Source organism: Lethenteron reissneri, chromosome 47 (assembly GCF_015708825.2).
Source record: "Lethenteron reissneri isolate LAM-NWPU_2019-01 chromosome 47, ASM1570882v1, whole genome shotgun sequence".
NCBI classification, from domain to species: Eukaryota; Metazoa; Chordata; class Hyperoartia; order Petromyzontiformes; family Petromyzontidae; genus Lethenteron; species Lethenteron reissneri.
In genome coordinates, this window is record NC_083825.1 from 2,190,477 (window position 1) to 2,211,682 (window position 21,206).

Here is a 21,206-nt window from a genome sequence, read left to right on the forward strand (position 1 = left end):
CGGCATCACCAGGCAGATGCCAGAACTGTCTCGCTTGATTTATTGATCGGCCGTGTCGGGTGGAGGAGGGAGTGTGACACACAGCGGTTGTTTACTTACACGAGCTGACCCCAAAAAATAATCTATTTTTTTATCGGAGTGGGCACATTTATTTTATTGAGATAGGTAGTCAGGCATAGGCAAACTCGTAGGGTCCTGAGCCTGAGCTTCGTTGAAGAGCAGCACCTCAGCTTGAGATTATTTGACCTCAAACCTCATCATTATCTTGAATGAAGCCAAGTCAGCTCGAACGTCGATATCATCCTTTCTTACGATTGCCAATAAAAGCATTAAACTTGCCGCTCGTTGAGAGTCACTTATGAGGAGCGGCGTCGCACATGAACTGAGCCCGTCTGCGTTTGTTTGTTTTAGAATGGATTTGTATTAATCAGCAGATCCGTGCTCAAACAAGCGGCTGTTTAACACAAACACGCGCGCCGACACGGAGAGCTCGCTTAATTGCACGTCGGCTAGCGAGCGTGCACTTTGCTCACGCGGGGTACGGTAATGGACCACAATGCCGTGCGGTGGCCTATTCATAGAGGATATTAATAGGGGATACATTGGTGCCATTTGGGATGCTGCCACGGAGGTGTAATGGTCAGCACGCTGGACTTACAATCCAGGGGTCGCCGGTTCGATCCAATCTCCTGGAGCGGAAATTGAAACAGCGGTGAAAGTTTTCTCAGGATCCCAATTTGTACGTAGACTGGAGGAATCCGACGAGCTCTGAAGCTTTTGTTCACAAATGTCCACTCCTCCCCCCTCCTCCTCCCACCCCCAACGACCGCCTCTGCCCACGCAAGTGGTATGAACGGGTTCGTCGTGGTTAGTAGGTCGGCAGGTCAGCGTGCCACGGGGTCAACGTGCCGGTCCTTCCCACTTCTTCATAGATGCTTACCCAGGATGGAAGAGTAGGCCAAAATAATCCTATTTAGAAGGCTCTCTTGAATCTCCCTCTAGTTGGAGGTGCTCCTGCATAAAGAAGTGATGTGAGCAAGCAGTTTCAGGGCTGCACCTTTACCCTTTCTCGCCACCGTGGCACTCAAGGTGGCTAGGAGATGTTGACTACCTCGCCTGGTATACAGGAGGTCGTGGGTTGGATCCCGACTCTGATGCCTGCTGTACATTTGATGTTTGCATGTCTCTCTCCCCGTGGTCGTGTGGAATTTTTCTCCGGGTCCTCCGGTTTTCCCCCCTCCACGTTTAGAATCCACGTGCGTTTAGAGAGGTTGGCTGCTCATACATTTCCACGTGATAAGCCACTTTGTCGAGCTATCATTTGTGGCCAGGTCGCTTCTAAAAAAGGGCTAGGTAGCTCAGTGACCTTACCTGGCAAAATAAAAATGTTGTTTATGCTGGTGCTCTGCAGTCTGTGCTTAAAACGTACAGCCAATGGTAACAAAGTCAATCAATCATGACCTGAAGGTGGGGAATGAGGGGACATTGACAGTGTGTCTCACAACTGTGTGTCTCACAACTTGAATTAACAAGAGCTTTCTTTCCTCGCCCTCCATTCTAAGCAAAGTAGGTGTCCTGACACAGCACCTCGATTTTCCGGGTTGAAGAAAAGTGTGTACGTAAAATCCGAAACCGCATTTCGTCTCCGCGCGTAGATAACGCGTAAATTTTTTGCCGACCGTCGGCCGATCCGTCAGCCAAGCAGCGTTTGTCGAGGCGACCAAACTCTGGACCGGCTTGAGCATTCTGGGTGTCATCGGCGGAGTCGGGGCTTGTTTAAACAAAAGCCATCTGTTCGACAGGCCTGACCAAGATACTGACATCTCCGTGGCGGAGAAGGACCTTGGCGACACGCGGGGGGGCATCAACAACATTTATTGGCCATGGTGACCGGCTGATGGTTTTTTTTTCCTCCACAATGTGACGTAGCTTCAGTTCTCCGTGTCGGCGCAGACCACACAGAAGCCCAGTTAAGCAGACACTCTCTCTCTCTCTGTGACTCACGTTGGCTCTGGCGGCCACAGTAGCAGCATTTGCACCGTTAAGCTCTTCTCCTCCTTAGGGCGAAGCATAGTCTGCTCCTTCAGCCGTAACGTGGAGTCAGCGGGGGGTGCCCATTACCTTAATGGTCAGCAACAGCAGGGATTTCACCACGGGTGTTTATATATTTATTTAACGAGCACTCTTCTTGTTGCAGCCTTATCCCCCCCCCCCTTCGACCCGCTGTAATGTCGACAGCAGGCGATCGAAATGCCGCTGGGTTGAATTCCCTGCCAAGGTCGTGGACATTGTTGGCAGGGTTTTCCCGCGTGAGTTGTCCCTGCTGTCTTCCTGCCTGTATAATTAGTCACACGGCAGTGAGTTGATTTGGCGGGCTTTGCGCGGGATGAATTGACAATTTGTGTTCGTTATTTTATTTAATGAAGAGCCTATTGCGATTCATGATGCGTCTCTTGTACAATAGCACCATCAACTTTTTAAGGAGAGCTTCATTTATTCTCAAAACAGTTTTTTCACAGGGGTCCAGTCTTGGGATGTATTCCCAATACCCTATGTTGAGTTTTGTCATATTCATGAATGACAATGCGGCCTTAAAATGTATTCTATAAAACAGGCTAAATTTTGTGCAACAGCTTCTTCTTTGTAGCCAGAGAGACCTTCTAACTCAGGACAAAAAATCCCTCAACTCACTTGACGTACTGATCCCCAGCAGGCATCGCATTGTTGCACGCACATCGTGGCTTTTTTCGTGACAACCTGTGGACTCGGGACCGATGCTCTCCAATGCGATGCGTTACAGCAAACCAACCGTGTCGTTTTGCATGCCCGCCACCAGCGCCACCACCGAATGAAGTGTGAGTCCACCTGGATTGTCAGCAATTACGTGCTGGATTTTGAACCACTTCGTCCGTGTACACCGAGCCCAGCAGAGGGTGGAGACGCGGCGCTGAGCTGACCATTCACACGAATAAACTTTGGCGGTGACATCGCCGCGATGGAAGAAACCCCGGCTGCGCCCGTGACGTGCTTTCTTCGAGTTTGCCCTCTGCTCTTTGAAGTCGCAGAAATAAAATAGACGTCCAGTGGTGAGGCTGTGTGTGTGGGGTCTTTATTTCTTCCCCGTCGGACGTAGGTGGAGGCGTTTCCAGATGGCGCAGAGTGGCCGGGTTGCCTCTTTGAGCTCCCGTCGCATTGTGAAGTCACCCTCAGAATAACGAGCTTTGATATTCGCTCGCTGTTATTTGATGTGTCGTTTGGTGGCTCCACCGCGTGCTTGTTTGAAAACGGACCTGAACGGTCGAAGGGGGGTCTTTTTTTGCCACGGATATAGACGGGCATGGCAGAGTTTCCAACGCAAGATGAGCGGGCGGGGGGGGGGGGCTGCAGAAAATAGCAATGAAGAGAGGAGGGTGAATTATGGGCGTTTTACCACGGGACTTGCGTTTGCGTAATTCACTGACAGGAACCGTATATCACGTTCAATGGTTTACGAATGCCAGCTCCAGACTGTTATTGCTTCCTTGCACAAATATGACGCGCGTATTCACATTGGGTGAACATTTGCGGGGGGGCGGGGGGGCGGGGGGGGCGGGGGGAGAGCTTCATAGCTCATCGGATTCCTCCAGTCTAAATAAAGATTCCGATTCAAAGAAAATCTCGACTTTCAGCTCAGCAAATGTAACAAGCCCCCCCCCCTCCCCCTTGTGTGTATACTCTTCGTGTCACGCTGTCACAGGCAGGGATTGTGGTATGTGTGTGGAGGGTTTCATTTCTGTGTGAGGAGTCACCACCGCAGCAGCTTGAACTGCGTTGTTGGATTCCTTGGCCACATTTTGCCCATCGCTGACTGCCAAATTCCAGCACTGTATTGTCATTTGCACGTTGCGGTGGTGGTTGGTGCCTGGCAGTGTAACACCAAGTGTAGCCACTGTTCACCCGCTGTTTGTGGTGACATTGGCCGATCTTGAGGCTTGTCATCAACAGAATACTCGGGGTAAACTAACGTTAATATTGATCACGATATCCCAGCCTAGAACTCAAGATGCATTCGACGTGTTTGTGTGCGGCTATTGATGATCAGCCTGTAACTAGAAAACTGGTTACACTTGAAAACCTGGTTTAATTACAGATTTAGTAATGTGATGACAATAACGTTTAGTTTTATATTGCGTCGTCGTTCATGCACATCGCACCTCACACTTGCTGGGGAACCACTGACATGTTGAAAGGCAGCCAGGGCAGTGAGCTGACACCAACGAATGCCCAAGCTCTGCTGTCCTCTATATATTAAGATGTTTCCAGTCAATTAACGAGTGTTCATACACGTGCGAGGAAACCGATGAACCCGGAGGAAACCCCTCACGTGTTGCGAGGGGGAAACATCCAAACCCATGCCGATCGTGACCAATGACATTATACTCTTAGGTTTTTTCGGTAAAGTCACGTAGGTAAAACAAAATAAAAAATAATAATAGAAATAAAATAACAATAAATGAAAATAAATCAATTTCTATTATATATATTTTTTTACCTACGTGACTTTACCGAAAAAACCTAAGAGTATGAATCCTTGCAGTCACGAAAGCTTAAAATCTAGAACCGATGACAATCCTCAGCACAACTCTGCTGTACCGCCATCTCCTGGAGAGCTCGGCTGTGGCAACCTGGACACCCACAAAAGAAATAAAATTAACCCGTAAAAACAAAGTTTTTCACTCTAAATCCTTTATATGCGTGGCGGCTAGAGTCCTCTCGTCCTCTGGCTTGAGATGGCTGCCACCTATGGGTCAGATGATTGCCTGCCACCATTAAGCAATTGGTAATTACATATAAAAAAATTCCTAAAAAGTGTAAAATTTTGGAAAAAAAATTTCACGAAAATTAATTGTCACGCACAACGATTCTGTGTGCAAAATGTCAGCTCGATTGGATCACGGGAAGTGGGTTAAAAAACGACCGAAAAGTTTGCACGGTCGTAAGCGCGCAAGCAAGCAAGCAAGTGAACTTAATATAAAGGATTTAAAAAAGAGGAACTTTTCGCAAAACATTTTCGTGCGATCCACCGACCCTCACTGCCTCCACACCACGGCAGTGTTTGCCTCCGTGGATCTTCCACGAGCATTGAGCGCGATGAACCCACCCGGCCTCACGCCCTGCGAGTGAATTTCGCCGGGCATCTTCTGCATTCGCGCCGATGTGAATTGTCCCAGGCCCTGTCGCAATCGGACGAGTCCTCTCTGTACGGCGGATTTCGTGCGGACCCAGCAACAGGCCCCTTTGCGCTTCATCCCGAACGGCAGCATTGTTTGACGGAGGAGGAGTGGGTGGAGTGCGGTGTTTTGCGCCTGATATTTCATTCCTCCGGGATTGTGCATTCACCACGTGTGCCTTTCTTTGCCCGAGCCTCCTGGTGTGGTTTTTTTTTTGTAACCAGGTCGCCTGTTGGCCACGGCGAGAAATCTCTCGCCCATGAAAAATTCCTCCCAGTGCCCTCGGTGCACGAGATAATTAAGACGAAAGGGCAGAGCGGTTTCGCAGAAGTGGTGTTTGTGTGTGGTGGGTTTTTTTCCCCCCACTTCCTCCTCTCCCTTGCTTCTGCATTCGTTGTGTCCACGAGAGTTAGCGAGTTAGCAGTTTCGTGTGTTTTTGTAAACGTGCGTCTGTGTGTTCGTGCTTGAGCGGAGACCGGGAGTTGTTCGAGGGTTTGAGCACAGCGGCCCGAGCTCAATTCTCCACTCACAACCAACAATGGTCGTGAACATTTGAAGTTGGGCCTGGGCCTTTCCGAGGTCGACTCAGCCTCAAACGAGTACCTGGCGAGGTGGTGTTTGCCGCCCACCCCGTGTGTGCCATGCCGACCTTTGTAGGTGACTTTACCGAAAGAACCAAAGAGTATGGATTCCTGCAGTCACGCAAGCTTCAAATGAAGATTTGTTTTTGCGTTTGGGACAGCAGTCGTGTCGTGAATAAGCACACTGCTCTACTAACCTGGCGACCTGAATTTGATTCACGGTAACGGATAGAATCAGTGACCAATATCTAAACCGGTTGTGGGCCACCATTAGGTCAAGTGAGCTTCAAATTAGTACTTGGAGCAATGTGTTAACATGCACTCTGGAAAGACAAAGGTGACCGGGCCTGGCGCTGGTTACATGACCACTTATATGTCTTATCTTACCAGGTAAGGTCACACATGATAGCTGAACGAAGTGGCTTATCACGTGCAAATTTATAGCAGCCAAATACTGTAAACGCACGATTCTAAATGTGAAGGGAAAACCCAGAGGACCCGGAGAAAAATCTACGTGACCAACGGGGAGAGAGACACGCAAACTCTAAATATACAGCAGCCATCAGGGTCGGGATCGAACTGACGACCTCTTGAATACCAGGCGAGAGAGATAACATCTCCTAGCCACCGTGGTGCCCAACATGCATTGCCATCCTTAACGGGTACTCACTAACATTGCTTGGCCTCTGCGGTCTATCACCAGTAAGCGGGAGGGAGGGGGGAGTTCTTGTATGAACCTGTGACTTCGTGCCCTTGCAGGTTTGATGGGTGCATGGAAGAAGTGCACGCCAATCCGTGGTCACATGCATGGCGATGGACACCGGTGCTTTTATACCGATTATTAAATAGCACTTGCATATATATACACTCGAGCTGTGTCTGAAATTTCACACTCCATTCCTCACCAGGAGGCCAGCAAATTCCTCCCTCATTTCCATAAGCCCCAACCAAACCGGCGTCTCCGTTTCCCCATGACACCATCTCATTCCACACCAAGCCCAAATCAGCCGGAGCACATTTACGGTAATCTTGTTTCGTATGTCGTGGATTTGATTAATGTTTCTATGCCCGTGTCAAAGTTGTGTGCATAAGCCAGTGGACATCGCAGCAGTAGCCTCATGGTGAATATCTGAAATTCTGCCGGCAAATTATTCTAAGTGTGTAAGTGGCGCTGCTGTGCGGTCGATGGTTTGAGATTGGTGACCACAGTAGCAATACCGTGGGGCTGCTATTAATATTATTAAGCTGCTGATACAGTTTTCATTATTGATGAGCCGCGTTAACGCCGGACCGTAATTTCATTTTCCAACTTTTCCAACGTTACAATCTGGCACACTGCAACCCAACCAAGACAACTTCACCCACAGCTGACATATTCATCGCAAGGCGATGGAGTAACTCGTGCCAGGTCAAAATCAGCCGTGAACCTTTGTGGATGCTACACGAATAGAAAAGATGAAGTCACTTGAAGGGAGTGACCTGGAAATAACCTCATCCAGCAGTGCATTGACTACGGTCAATTATTATTATGGTGCTTGGCTACCCAGGAAAGCCTCACAGATTATCATGACTCTTTCTCAGGATGGTTCTGCCACGTCGTTTGCGGTAGGCGGAAATGATTGCTATGTGTACAGTCGCCTCGCGTTTTACGCTCAATTTACCTAACGCGATTTTGAAACAGTGCGTTGGATTAACCTACGCGTATTTTTTGGTGATGCGTGCACATTTGTTGAAATAACGCGCTGTCGGCGCTGTCGGCCGCGGTGTACGGGAACGCGCTTGCGAGCTCGTCGTTAGGGGGGCGGCAGAAGTTCAGCAGCGATGCTGCCGGAGATGCAGCACGACCACAACGACGAGCACGGGCAGCATCAGCATCTCCCGCGCTCGCGCGCCGTGTTGAAGATCTCATCCCGCGTGTGATCTTTGTCTCGTGCATATTTTTGCCCACCAATTTGTCCGGTAAACGTCCAGCTACCATCCAAGGATGGCTCCAAATCGTTCTTGAAATAGGCTGTTACTGTCTTTGACGCGTGAGTGGTAGTGTTGGAAATATGTGAAATTGTGGGGGCCGTTGGCCCCCGGGGTCCCTCCCGCCTGCATCCCCTATTCCGTTTACGTTACCCCACCTCCCTATTACTCGCTACGGTTTCGTCGGCATTCGAATGCGACGCCCCTACTGTTACAGCCTCGCGCCGCGCTCCCACGCTGCGAGCATACGTGCGCACATCATCGTCAATCAAACGCCGTGCTCGCAGTATAGCCCTGTGCGGCACGTTACCAATGCGCATCCGTATCCGACATGTAACGAACGTATGCACACACACACACGCCGCTCCGTGCACTCCAACTCCACACCAACTACGCAAGTTATGATCGCGCACCTGTATCACACACGGAGTGAACACACGCGACACCCACTCTTGCGCCACTCTGCGCAGCGCTCGCCGTCTGCTGGCCGCTTGCGTTATGATCGCGCACCTGGGGTACGCCTATTACGCACGCCGCGAGCTTACGCACACACAGTACCACACGCGTTCCCACACGCAACCCGCGCGCTCAGCTCCGCGCAGCGCTCACTCACGTGGCGAACCACTGTGCACACAGCGCACCCACACGCTCACACTGCACGACAAGATCACGCGAGACCACGCTTCGCTATTAATGATTTATTATATGCCACCTGCGAATTGATGTTGAATCAGTGAGTCGACGAGGCTGGCCTATTCCACTAAACCTGTACCTATTCCCTATTTATCGGCTTACGATACCCTACTTCACCTCCCCACTCACTGTTTGGTGCCCGCGGAGGTTCGCTGCTCTCTGCGCTAACAGCGTACCTCGATGCGTCGCACGGACGTCCGGGTCGCTGGCTGGAAGTCCTGCTGGTCCGCTGGCCTGGAGAGAAGGGAGCTATTTTCCCTCTGCGCCCCTCTATTTATCCTCCCTACCTTCAAGGGGATGCTGCGCTAAACAATGGGCTCGCGATCCTCTGGCACGCGCACGGCGGTTCTGGGTGCTGTTGATATGCTAATCAGTGTGCCGCGTGCAAGGCGTAAATCCTACTTAATCCCTTACCCTCCCTAACAATGGGGCCTGCGCGCTCAAGCGCAATTATCCCAACCCTCCATGACTATGCGCAACAGCCCCTGTGACCCCGCTATTCATGCTGTCCCGTGCCTCCCCTGCTCGCCCCGTCGACCCGTGGGAGTGTGTGTGGGGGGAAATGCGCCTCAACCGCAGTGGCCGAATGCCCCACGCCACGACCTACCATATTAAGGCCGGCCGCAGCGCCGCGGTGCCACGTAGCACGGGGAGGTCATCCAATTCCCTGATCGCCGGAAACCGTGAGAATTAATCCCGATAAGGGTCTCTCGGATAAAAACCGGTCGATCAGGTGACCTTCCCTTCCAGCTCTATGGGGGGGGGGGAATGCGTGCGGGTGTGTGCTTATGTGGGGCGGGTGATGGGGGGCAGTGCGGTGGGGGAAGCCGGGCGGCTCCCTGGTTCGGCAGAGCGGCCCCGTCGTTGTGGCACCACATAGCCCCCCGGGGTGCCAGTCCCCGTCCCGGGTTGACTGGAGCACCTCGCCTGGGTTGCCCCCACGAGGTATCGCCGCGGGGTCCGCGGGATTCGCCCGGCCCTTGTGGCTGGCCTCGGGGGTGGCGGCTCCGTCTCCTGGGGCTCCGGCGGTGGTCTCCTCCTCCATTCCAACGGCTCCCCTCGGCCTCTGGCACCTGCGGGCTGGGGAACAAACTCAGAGGCGGTGGGGTTTAAGGGTCGCCGTCCTCGTCGCCCCCGGCCCCGCCCGGGGCCCCTCGGAGCCCGGGGCTCCGTGGGGCCCATGTACTGCGCGAGGCCCCCGGGCACGGGGGGTGGGGGGACCCCGGGGTTTCGGGGTACTTGGACGGCGGGGCTCCCCCCCTCGGGGGCTGCTCGCCACGGCTTCAGTCGGCGGATGTTGACCACCATCTCCCGGCCCCTCTCTCCTCCCTGAATCAGCACCGTCCATGGTGAGATCTGCCGTCTCACAATCCAGGGTCCTCGCCAGTAGGTGGTCAGCTTCCCCACCTGTCCGGCACCGACGCGGGGAGTGTACAGCCACACCTCGGAGCCCGCAGTGTAGAAGGGGGGCTCCATACGGGGTCGGGCGCCCTGCTCTTGCCGCTGGTGCGCGGCCTCTCCGTGCGGGCCGGCTCGGCCCCTGGCCCCTCGCAGGGTCTCCAGCAAGTGCTCCACGGGGTGGCTCCCTTCCTCCCGTTGCGGCGGAGGAACACCGAACAGCAGATCTGCGGGCAGGCGAGACTCGCGACCAAACATCATTAGGAACGGGGTCTGTCCTGTAGAGGTGTGAACGGCGGTGGTGTAGGCGAACAGGGCATAGGGAAGGTGTTCGTCCCAGTCCTGTTGATTCGCGGCCGCCATGCGTTTAAGCTTCCCGGCCAGAGTCTGGTTCATCCTCTCTACCATCCCGTTCGCCTGGGGGTGATACGCCGTGGTTCGGTCCTTCTGGATCCCGAACTCTCGGCACAGCGCCTGAAATAGTTCGGCCTCGAATTCACTACCCTGGTCGGTAATGACTCGTTCGGGGATCCCGCACTTAAGTACGTAGTTTTCCACGAAGGCCCGGGCCACTACAAGGGCTGTTTTATCCGGGATAGCCACCGCCACGGGGTAGCGGGTGAAGTATTCCACCGCTACGAGAATATATCGGTTGCCCCGGTGGGATCGTGGAAAGGGCCCCTGCAGGTCGATTCCGACCAACTGATTCGTCCGACTGACTCGGAACGGCCTCAGGGGTACCTGGTACCTCGCCGGCTTTTGCCCACACTGCTGACAGGCCCGGCAGCCCTGCACCCAGGCGGCCACATCTTGTGCCAATTTGGGCCAGAGATACTGGCGACGCAGGGTCTCTCGAGTGCGTCGTTCCCCATCGTGGCCCCCGAGTGGGTGGTCATGCACCAGCCGTAGCAGCTGGGGTCGCACCTGGGCAGGAACACAGATGCACCCCGGCTGGCCGGCCTCGGTTAACTCCCGTACCACTCCGTTCCGCACACACAACCGGGCATACAAACCGCTCCAGGGTCCTGGTAGGGCGCTCTTTTCCTCCCGCAGTGCCGCCTCCACTGCCGCCAGATCCGGATCTCGCTGCTGGGTCTGTCTCAGCTGCTCGTCGTTTAGGCCCGGGAAGGCGCAGCCGACGTCCTCCTGGATCCGTCCGATCGGGTCCCGAGCCGCGGGTCCCGCGCTTGCCGGGCGGTCGACGGGATCCTCAGTGCCACCTGTGAGGGTCTCTGTGGCGCACACTGCACTCTCTCTCGCTGGGGGGGGGTCAGTGGCCGCGGCCTCTCGGGGGTCCGTTGCCTGCCGGCAGCGTCCCCCCGTGAAACACGGGCAGGCCTCCTCCGCCCTCGTCTCGGCGTACACCGTGGGTCGCCTCGACAAGGCGTCCGCGTTTGCATGCGTCCGGCCAGCCCGATACTCGATTTGCAGGTTGTACTCCTGCAACTGCGCCAACCACCGGGCCATCTGCCCCCGCGGCTCCTTGAATGTAAGAAGAAACTGCAGAGCATAATGGTCAGTGCGTACGCGACATCTCCTGCCGTACAAATACGGCCGGAACTGTTTGCATGCGAAAATCACGGCGTACAACTCTTGGCGGGTCACGCAATAGTTCAGCTCGGCCCCACTCAAGGTCCGGCTGGCGTACGCGATGACTCGTTCCGTCCCATCCTGTACCTGTGACAACACCGCGCCCAGCCCGCTGCTGCAGGCGTCGGTGTCCAAAATAAAATCGGTGGTAAAATCGGGGAAAGCGAGGGTGGGGGCGTGGGTGAGGTGGTCTTTGAGAGTGGTGAAGGCCGTCTGGCAGGTCCCCGTCCACTGGTAGGGGTGCTTAGGGGAGGTGAGTTGGGTGAGAGGGCGTGCAATCTCGCTGAATCCCTTTACAAATCGACGATAATAGGTGGCGAGCCCCAAAAATGATCTGATCTCCGTCAGATTCCTTGGCCGTGGCCACTCCACTACGGCGCGTACCTTCTCCGGATCGGTGTGCACGCCTGCCTCGCTGACGCGATGCCCGAGGTACCCCACCTCGCGTTGTGCCATGTAACACTTACGTGGCTTGAGCTTGAGATGAGCCGCTCGCAGTCGCTGGAACACCTCTCGAAGCCTGGACCAATGCTCAGACAAAGATCTACTGAACACTATCACATCGTCCAAGTAAATCAGGCACTGTTCCCACTGCAAGCCCCGCATCACCAACTCCATCAACCGCTGGAACGTCGCGGGCGCGTTAGTGAGTCCGAACGGCAACACTCGAAACTCAAATAGGCCCATCGGGGTGGTGAATGCTGTTTTTGGCCGATCCTCCTCCGTCATCTCCACCTGCCAGTAACCGGACGCCAGATCGAGGGTGGAAAAATACCGCGCTCCTGCGAGACTGTCGAAGGTGTCGTCGATGCGGGGTATGGGGAAGGCATCGCCGAGCGTGACTGCGTTAAGTTTACGGTAATCGACGCAGAACCGGGTTGACCCATCCTTTTTCGTTACTAGTACCACCGGGGCTGACCAGGGGCTCGCCGAGGGCTGAATTATGTTATCGCGAAGCATGTCCCCAACTGCCTCTTTGATTTGGGCGCGTTCGGGTGCGCCCACTCGGTATGCAGGGAGTTTGATGGGTCGGGCTGCACCGGTGTCAATTTGGTGCTTAACAAGATCGGTCCGACCCACGTCCGAGTCGTGTTCACTGAATACGTCGGCATACTCCCGCAGTAACTCGCGCAGCCGATCGGCCTCTCCCTTAGGTAAATCCGCCCATGGTACATGTAACGCGTCGAGCAGGGGAACGACCTCGGCTCGGGGAGTCGGGCCGACTCGCCAGGCCAGGTCCTGGTCACCCTCAGGACGCCCGGGGTCCTCAGCCCAGAGTGCGAACACCGAGTCGTTAGAGTGGCGTGCGTGCAGGGGGTGTACTGTGGCTATCGGGGTGCGCCGTCGCAGTATCGCTGGGGTATGGTGGGGGTTAAACATCCGCATAAACAATCGGTCCCCATCTGCGTTTACCAACGTGGCGGATCCCACAACCCCATACCGTTTTGCCAACTCCGGGTGAGGAGTTAGCATTACCTCCCCTGATGGTCGGAGCGCGGGGTCGGTGGGGGATGTTGCCACCGGCACCAGCATCTCGGTGAGCGGGCCGATGGTGACGGCCGTCGCCAGGATAGCGGCCACAGGTGCAAAGCGGCGGCGCGTTGGTTCTCGTCCCAGGAACGGTATCCGCTCGCCGTTGCTCTCCATGGTGGCGCATCGCTGGCGGGGTTGCACGTTGAGTCCCAACCGTTCTAGGAGGTCGGTGCCTGCGATACACTCGTGACACAACGCACTCGACACGTAGAATTCCTGCGTGCACACCTGGCTGCCTATGCGGACCTCTAGGGTGGCTCTCCCCAGCAGCCCCATTCCGGCTCCGCTCGCAGTGTGCAGCGCGCGGTCCGGTGCCTGCAGGTGACGCACGTCGACCCCGATCGCGCTGCAGTGCGCTGCGCTCACGAGCGAGGCCACCGCCCCCGTGTCCAGCAGGATTCGGGTACGCACTCCGTTTACCTCCCCTTCCACCAGCGACGTGGCCCCCGTGATCCCCGCCACCAGCTCCCGCAGCCAGTCGCCAGGAGTCACCGTTTCCGTGGGCGTTGTTGCTGGAACCTGTGTGGAGATCACTCGCTCGCCATTATTCTCACACCTTGTTTGTGTCGGGGCTACGTCGATTTCACCCCCCGGTGGTCCCCTCTCTAGGGGGGCCTTAGTGTTTGACCTTAGCTCTTGTCTAGCTCGGGCGACCTGAGGACAGTCCCTCACTAGATGCCCTCGGCGATCGCACATATAACATGCCCGGGGAGGGGTGGCGGCTCCGTAGTGGGCTCTCTGCCCACTCCCTCCTCCCCCAGTGCGCTGCTGCTCATACTCTGCTTCTAGTCGCGCTATCCTTCCAGTTAGCCCTCCTACCGTGGAGTCTAGTTCCCCCATCTCGGATCGGATGGTCTCAACGGAGGATTGCAGTTGGGTCATATTTTTATTCGTTTCCTCGCGTACCTGGGTTACCCTCTCACCTACGTGAGTTACCTTGTTGTCTATCTGGGTTACCTGGCCGGAGACATCCTTTATACCCGTTTGTATACCGGCAACCCATCCCGGGGTTGTCTCGCGGGACACTGGAGGCTCTCTTTCCCGGCCCCTTACCGTCCTCGCGAGCTCCTGTTCCTCCTCCTCGTCTTCCGAGAGCAGGCTCGCAATGGCGCGCTCTCGTCCCAGCCCCCGGAGCTGCGCGCGTTCGCTGTGAATTCTTTCACACTTACGTGCGCGCTCGACAAGGGCGTTAAAGGGAAGACGTGGGCAGCTCATGTCTGGCTGCCACCACGCCGTGCGAGACAGGTACCGCTGGATTTTCTCGGCGGCCAGTTCCTCAATAACATCAGTTGCGTACCCCGGGCGTGCGATCTTTGTTAACTCGCGCACATCCTCGGCGTAATCACGTAGATCTTCGCCAGGTTGGCGACGGCGCGCCTCTAAGGCCGATTTTGCTTCCTCCTCGTCACGCGTGCCAAACCGCTGATCGAGTCGGCGAATCAGCTCCTCTAGCTGTGTCTGTGCGCTCGCGGGTAACGCTTCTACAAAATCGGCTGCCCGTCCATCAAGATTCATATTAAGTTGACGTACTGCCTGCGCGTCCGTCCATCCATTAATTTCCTTGGCCCCTAAGAGATTGCGGGCGAATGCCTTCCACGAAGGGGCCCCCCGGCCGGTAAATATTAGTCTTATTTTAGCGTGAGGTAACGCGGGGGTCCATCCCACTTCTGACACCAATTTGTGGGGGCCGTTGGCCCCCGGGGTCCCTCCCGCCTGCATCCCCTATTCCGTTTACGTTACCCCACCTCCCTATTACTCGCTACGGTTTCGTCGGCATTCGAATGCGACGCCCCTACTGTTACAGCCTCGCGCCGCGCTCCCACGCTGCGAGCATACGTGCGCACATCATCGTCAATCAAACGCCGTGCTCGCAGTATAGCCCTGTGCGGCACGTTACCAATGCGCATCCGTATCCGACATGTAACGAACGTATGCACACACACACACGCCGCTCCGTGCACTCCAACTCCACACCAACTACGCAAGTTATGATCGCGCACCTGTATCACACACGGAGTGAACACACGCGACACCCACTCTTGCGCCGCTCTGCGCAGCGCTCGCCGTCTGCTGGCCGCTTGCGTTATGATCGCGCACCTGGGGTACGCCTATTACGCACGCCGCGAGCTTACGCACACACAGTACCACACGCGTTCCCACACGCAACCCGCGCGCTCAGCTCCGCGCAGCGCTCACTCACGTGGCGAACCACTGTGCACACAGCGCACCCACACGCTCACACTGCACGACAAGATCACGCGAGACCACGCTTCGCTATTAATGATTTATTATATGCCACCTGCGAATTGATGTTGAATCAGTGAGTCGACGAGGCTGGCCTATTCCACTAAACCTGTACCTATTCCCTATTTATCGGCTTACGATACCCTACTTCACCTCCCCACTCACTGTTTGGTGCCCGCGGAGGTTCGCTGCTCTCTGCGCTAACAGCGTACCTCGATGCGTCGCACGGACGTCCGGGTCGCTGGCTGGAAGTCCTGCTGGTCCGCTGGCCTGGAGAGAAGCGAGCTATTTTCCCTCTGCGCCCCTCTATTTATCCTCCCTACCTTCAAGGGGATGCTGCGCTAAACAATGGGCTCGCGATCCTCTGGCACGCGCACGGCGGTTCTGGGTGCTGTTGATATGCTAATCAGTGTGCCGCGTGCAAGGCGTAAATCCTACTTAATCCCTTACCCTCCCTAACAATGGGGCCTGCGCGCTCAAGCGCAATTATCCCAACCCTCCATGACTATGCGCAACAGCCCCTGTGACCCCGCTATTCATGCTGTCCCGTGCCTCCCCTGCTCGCCCCGTCGACCCGTGGGAGTGTGTGTGGGGGGAAATGCGCCTCAACCGCAGTGGCCGAATGCCCCACGCCACGACCTACCATATTAAGGCCGGCCGCAGCGCCGCGGTGCCACGTAGCACGGGGAGGTCATCCAATTCCCTGATCGCCGGAAACCGTGAGAATTAATCCCGATAAGGGTCTCTCGGATAAAAACCGGTCGATCAGGTGACCTTCCCTTCCAGCTCTATGGGGGGGGGGGAATGCGTGCGGGTGTGTGCTTATGTGGGGCGGGTGATGGGGGGCAGTGCGGTGGGGGAAGCCGGGCGGCTCCCTGGTTCGGCAGAGCGGCCCCGTCGTTGTGGCACCACAAAATGAACTGTAACCTTTGAAATATCTATACGTAAGAATGAAGTTAGATAGCATCTTCTCCCTAACTCCAACCATTTCCTTTATTGCAAATAGGAAAATGACGTTTAATTTACGTGATTTTGAGTTGCACGCCGTTTTTTAAGAACACAACCCCCGCGTAAAACGAGTGGTAGCTATAATTTCAAGTGAGTAATTTCAAACTTGGCTAATGACGCAAGCACACAATGGCCTACTTGTTAACGTCCACACGGCGCGGAGAAGTATAATCACTGCAATAAATACACTCCTGGTCGTGTTATTATGGGCGGCCGCTGGATTTAAACCGTGAGCCTCCGCAGAAAGTGGTGAACATGCTACCGGTAGGCCACGTGACTCACCCCCCACACCCCCCCTTCGATGATGACTAAAAGCACAGAGGTGCAGTGATTATAGCTACCTCTCGTGTGGTGAACATGCTACCGGTAGGCCACGTGACTCACCCCCCCACACCCCCCCTTCGATGATAACTAAAAGCACAGAGGTGCAGTGATGCAGACGGTGAGATGATACAAACACGGGGGGGGGGGGGGTTGTGCTTTTGACAGGACCAGAACCTCATTGCGTTGACGGAGATGCGGCCACGTAAAAAAATAGATACAGAGCAAATTAAGATTCAAATTGAAAATGCAGAAGTACATGGGCAAAAGATGATCGCAGTGGTATGGGTGGTTGGCTTGGCCTGGTAGTTTGACAGGGAGCTGATAGGAGGCTCAGCGAGTGGCAGTTGGAATCATAGAGGGGCTGGGAACGATAACATTCAGAAACAAATGACACCACACATTTGTCCGTTTGTCAGTCCACTGCTGGATGAAGGTCTCCCCAATCAACCACGGTGGTTGATTGACCAAATCTCACCAAGTTGGTCAGCGCAGGCTGGTGAATGGGACTGCCAAGGTCTGGTTCAGATATCACACGCCATCTGATGTAAGCCATGGCCAGGAATCAAACTCAGGTTGCCAGGTTCGTAGCCGTAGTACACTACCAATGTGCCCACTACTCCCTCTATACTTTACTATAGCGTGATAAGGCTGTCATTCCCCTTTTGTGTTAAGAAATGTCACCTTGGAGTATCCATAGATGACCTCATGGTTAACCGCAAAGAGAAACCAATTATAGCCGATCTTAGTTTGAATCCTGACACAAGAGTGAATGTGATCTTATATGAGTAAAAACGTAGATAAGCAGACAATACGTCTCCTTCACAAGTCTATTTCTCCACATAAAGAATACATTAAAATATGTCTTACACAAGCCTTCTGGGAGTGTGTCACTTTCAGCTACATTGTCAGAAGGCAAACAAAAACGCTGAACCGGTTTTGACACACAGCGTTTACTCGTCAGAGTCAGCATCGCTTTGAGTCATGACGTGGCCAGGTGGAGATTGCCCAAGACAAATTGCCCGCGTGTTAATTTTGTTATTTTAATATTCTCCACGATGACGATGAAATGCATTTGTTTGATCTTGCACGTGAGATTGGCACAAGACCTAGCATTACCACTGTTTACCATTTTTATTACAAACGGGCTGTAGACTATGGAAAAGTAAACACTGGATAATAAATCTAATCTACTGCACTGTGTTGGGATGAGATTTTGTCGTAGCCCTTGTTACTTTGGGATAAAATTCCTAGAATTTGTAAGAAGTAATTTTCAGATCAAACTTCGACCAACGTGTATGTTTAAAAAAAAGTTTTATTTGCTTCGAGCTGCAATGCTTTTATATTACTCTTACACAGTAAGCAGAGTACAAGAAGTTCTACCCATTATTTAGTTTCTCCCTGGTTGGAGTATACACACACACTCATAGGTTGTTTACAGCTATAGTGGATGTGTGTGCGCTGATCAGCCCAGACAAAGATCACGATTCATCATTATTGACAGCTGGGACAAGCACCTCTGGCGTAACGAGTGGTGGCATTCTCGTTAGGAATCTTCGCTGCAATCCCAGCAACAGTGGCTTCAAGTGCTGGCCACGAATAACACCACTGGAAATTGGTGTGTGTGTGTCACGGGCATTCATACTTAATCACATTTTTTGCACTATTTATACATGGCCATAATCTCTTTCATACACCCTTGTAGCACTGGGGACTCAACCTCCAGTTGGAAGGTTGTGAATTCAAATACTTCTTCTTGGTTCTTTCGGTAAAGTCACGTAGAAGGGAAGTAATAAAATAATAAAAATAAAACATAATAAAATAATTCTCACATATAATTATTTTACCGAAAGAACCAAGAAGATGAATCCCTGCAGTCACGAAAGCTTTAAATCGAAATTTAATTCAAATACTGGTCAGGAGTCTACTCAGTACATCAGCCCTGCAGAGTTGATCATATGAATTCCACCATGTGGGAAGTCACCAGTGTGGTTCTGCTATGGAGACACTGGCTCCTGTATGTATGTATGTTGAACTTCTCTTTTCGCATAGGAATTTTGCATAGGAATGTAGAATTTCCATCCAATAGTTCATGACCACCAATTATGATTGGCACTGCTGCATTCTCATTTCACGGCCGATACACCGTGACTGTCACTTGTAATTACAGTATTAGTTTTGGCAATTTATTTAAAGCCAATTCTACCTGCTTTGACATACGGATCAGACATATCATTGACCGTCAAGAAAAGCATGTGGGCCTGAGCAGAGACCCGTCACTCGAAGGGATGGCGACCGGTTGTTGAGAATAGCAGTGGAGCGACAGCCAAAGGGCAGGACGTTCACCACTCAAAGGCGAGGCGATGAAATCCGCTGTTGCATCGCGAGGCCGTGAGACATCGTGATGGCTTGAGGAGGCCTTCATCCTGCCGTGGCCATAGATCTTTGCTTCTGACGGGTGGGAGACGGTCGCCTTGCCGCGGTGGCCCCACCTCTGACGTGTGTTTTCATGTCACGTTGAACACAACTAGTACCGTCCATCAGCGCCAGAAAGCGATCGGGTGAGGTTCCTTCAACGGATGAATAGCAAAACGACTTTCTCCAGAAGCTCTCTCATAGCGGCACACCTCGACATTGGTATTTACCTCCCGAAAATATTACCGCGTGCAAGAATATAATTGCTTCCGGTAATGATTAATTTGATTATTCCGGAGGTGGTGATGAAAAAAATATGCATTTTGTATAGACTGTCATTTTGGTAGGTGCAGTCCTGTGCTGTTTATAAATTAGACTGTGTTCTATTCTTGCATGTGGAAATATATATGTTCAGGAGCTGAACGCCAATGTTGAGGTGTGATCGCCACGAGAGGGCTTCAGGAGGGAATTTGTGCCCTTTTGCTGTTTGTTCCTCCTTAATTGAAGGAGCGGAGACGACAGTGGTTCTCTATACGGCCCATAGCGTCGGTTGCAGGCCCACAATCGCACTTCTTCTTTCGTATGGATTAATAGCAGCAGATTAAATATGACATTTTAGATTTGGTATCCACTCAATCGCCCGTTCAGGCGCAGAGTGGCTCAGCATCCACTCCTCCTTTAAAGGAGTGAAGTCAGCAGCAGCAGCGGTAGCGGCGGAGTGTTTACGATGCCGGTCGATGGTTTTGGGATTTGTGGCCGCACCACTCGCAGGCCGCCAAATCTTTTTGACGGCGAAATTTGTGGCATCTGTTGGCCGCATCGGCCACATGGTCCCCCCGGTCCTGATTCGTTTGTTGGTCGACCATTGGCGGCGTGGAAGGTTGAAACCGGGAGGTTCGACGGTTAGGGGTCTCTGTGTGAGATGTTTATTTTTGACGTCGGCCGCAGTCCAGACTTGCTTCCATCTATCGCCTTTATTTGTATTTGTGGAGTGAGGCTGCTGGGATCCAGCACTGTGGCTTGCCTTGAATGTTCTATTTAGGACCCATTCGCTGACACCACTGAATGAAGTAAAAGCACAGTCGAGTTTCTACACAGGACGAACCGTTGAGGCATTTTTCGTGTGCTGGCATATGATGTCGTCTCTGGCTTGTTCGTTGTATGCAGATTCGTAATGTGACTCAGTTGTTGTATGCAGATTCGTAATGTAGGAACGCCTTGCTCTGCCCATGCATGTCGGATTGTTCAGACTGTAAAGCTTGGGTGTTGCTTAATATTATCTAACCCATTCTCACGCTGCGTTGTGTCTGCATTACAGAACCCTGGGGCACTTCTGAACTCACACTGTGGTTATGGCATCCTTCATAAAGAGGTTCGTCTAACAATTATTTTAGCTTTTACTTGCATTTTTTTTGTTTGCGTACAGGTTTCCTAAAAGTTGAATTGCAGTGGCTGTTAGTCAGAGATCCACTCATCCCATAATGCCTTTGGGGGCTAATACAAATGGACACTGCTTTTTGTGCGAAATCAGCAGTGATTGTCCTGCGAAGAGATTGCCCTTACCATGGAAATATAGAATTTTAAATGCTGGCCTCTAGGTCAGTTGAATGTTACTTTAGACTATTTTCTATTCAGAGGTGTATAGTTTCTTCACCCAATGTCCGGCTTAATAAAGTGCAACTCTTTTAGTCAGTGATTGATAGTTTTTTCGTAAGGTGCCCAAGCCTGAGCCACCCTTCCACCTCTCGTGCTCTTAATAATCTACGGTGCCATTTCTCACACTAAAACATTCTTGTAATGATTTTGGGTTTTGCTTGACCAGTTTTCCTTAACTCATCCGAGGGTCGATGTTGGCTCTGAGGGAACGTGTAGCAAGTAGAGCAGGACTTAGCCCTGCCACTGAATACCCACAGATGCATTAGCAGTTGTTTGGTAAGTTAGTATCGATCTTAAAATATCTAAATTAACCTTATTTTCATGTTTTGGTCATCGTGGCTAGTCTATGTTATTCGATGTTTCCTACGTATTATTTGATGTAACTAGTTGTCCCTGTACATCATACAGAGATGCTCCTCGTTTAAATACATGACACATACAAATCTAAATTATTATTCTCAGGAGTACTAATACATTATCTAATGGAAAATACAATGTTCCTAATTACGAATACATCAACTCACGTGTTATTGGAGACACGTTCAAAATCTTATATTTTTTTACTAAAACACAGTCATTCAGATCGTGA

General features: G+C 52.8%; 1 protein-coding gene across 1 annotated transcript in view; it reads left to right on the forward strand.

Annotated features, from left to right (window-relative positions):
- LOC133354467 (tetraspanin-15-like) overlaps window positions 1–21,206 on the forward strand; it is a 290,888-nt gene that overhangs the window by 250,994 nt on the left and 18,688 nt on the right. Inside the window, exon 6 of the mRNA XM_061571317.1 lies at window positions 20,280–20,333. Within this exon, the coding sequence (XP_061427301.1) occupies window positions 20,280–20,333 (54 nt within the window). The remainder of the gene's footprint in view (window positions 1–20,279; window positions 20,334–21,206) is intronic.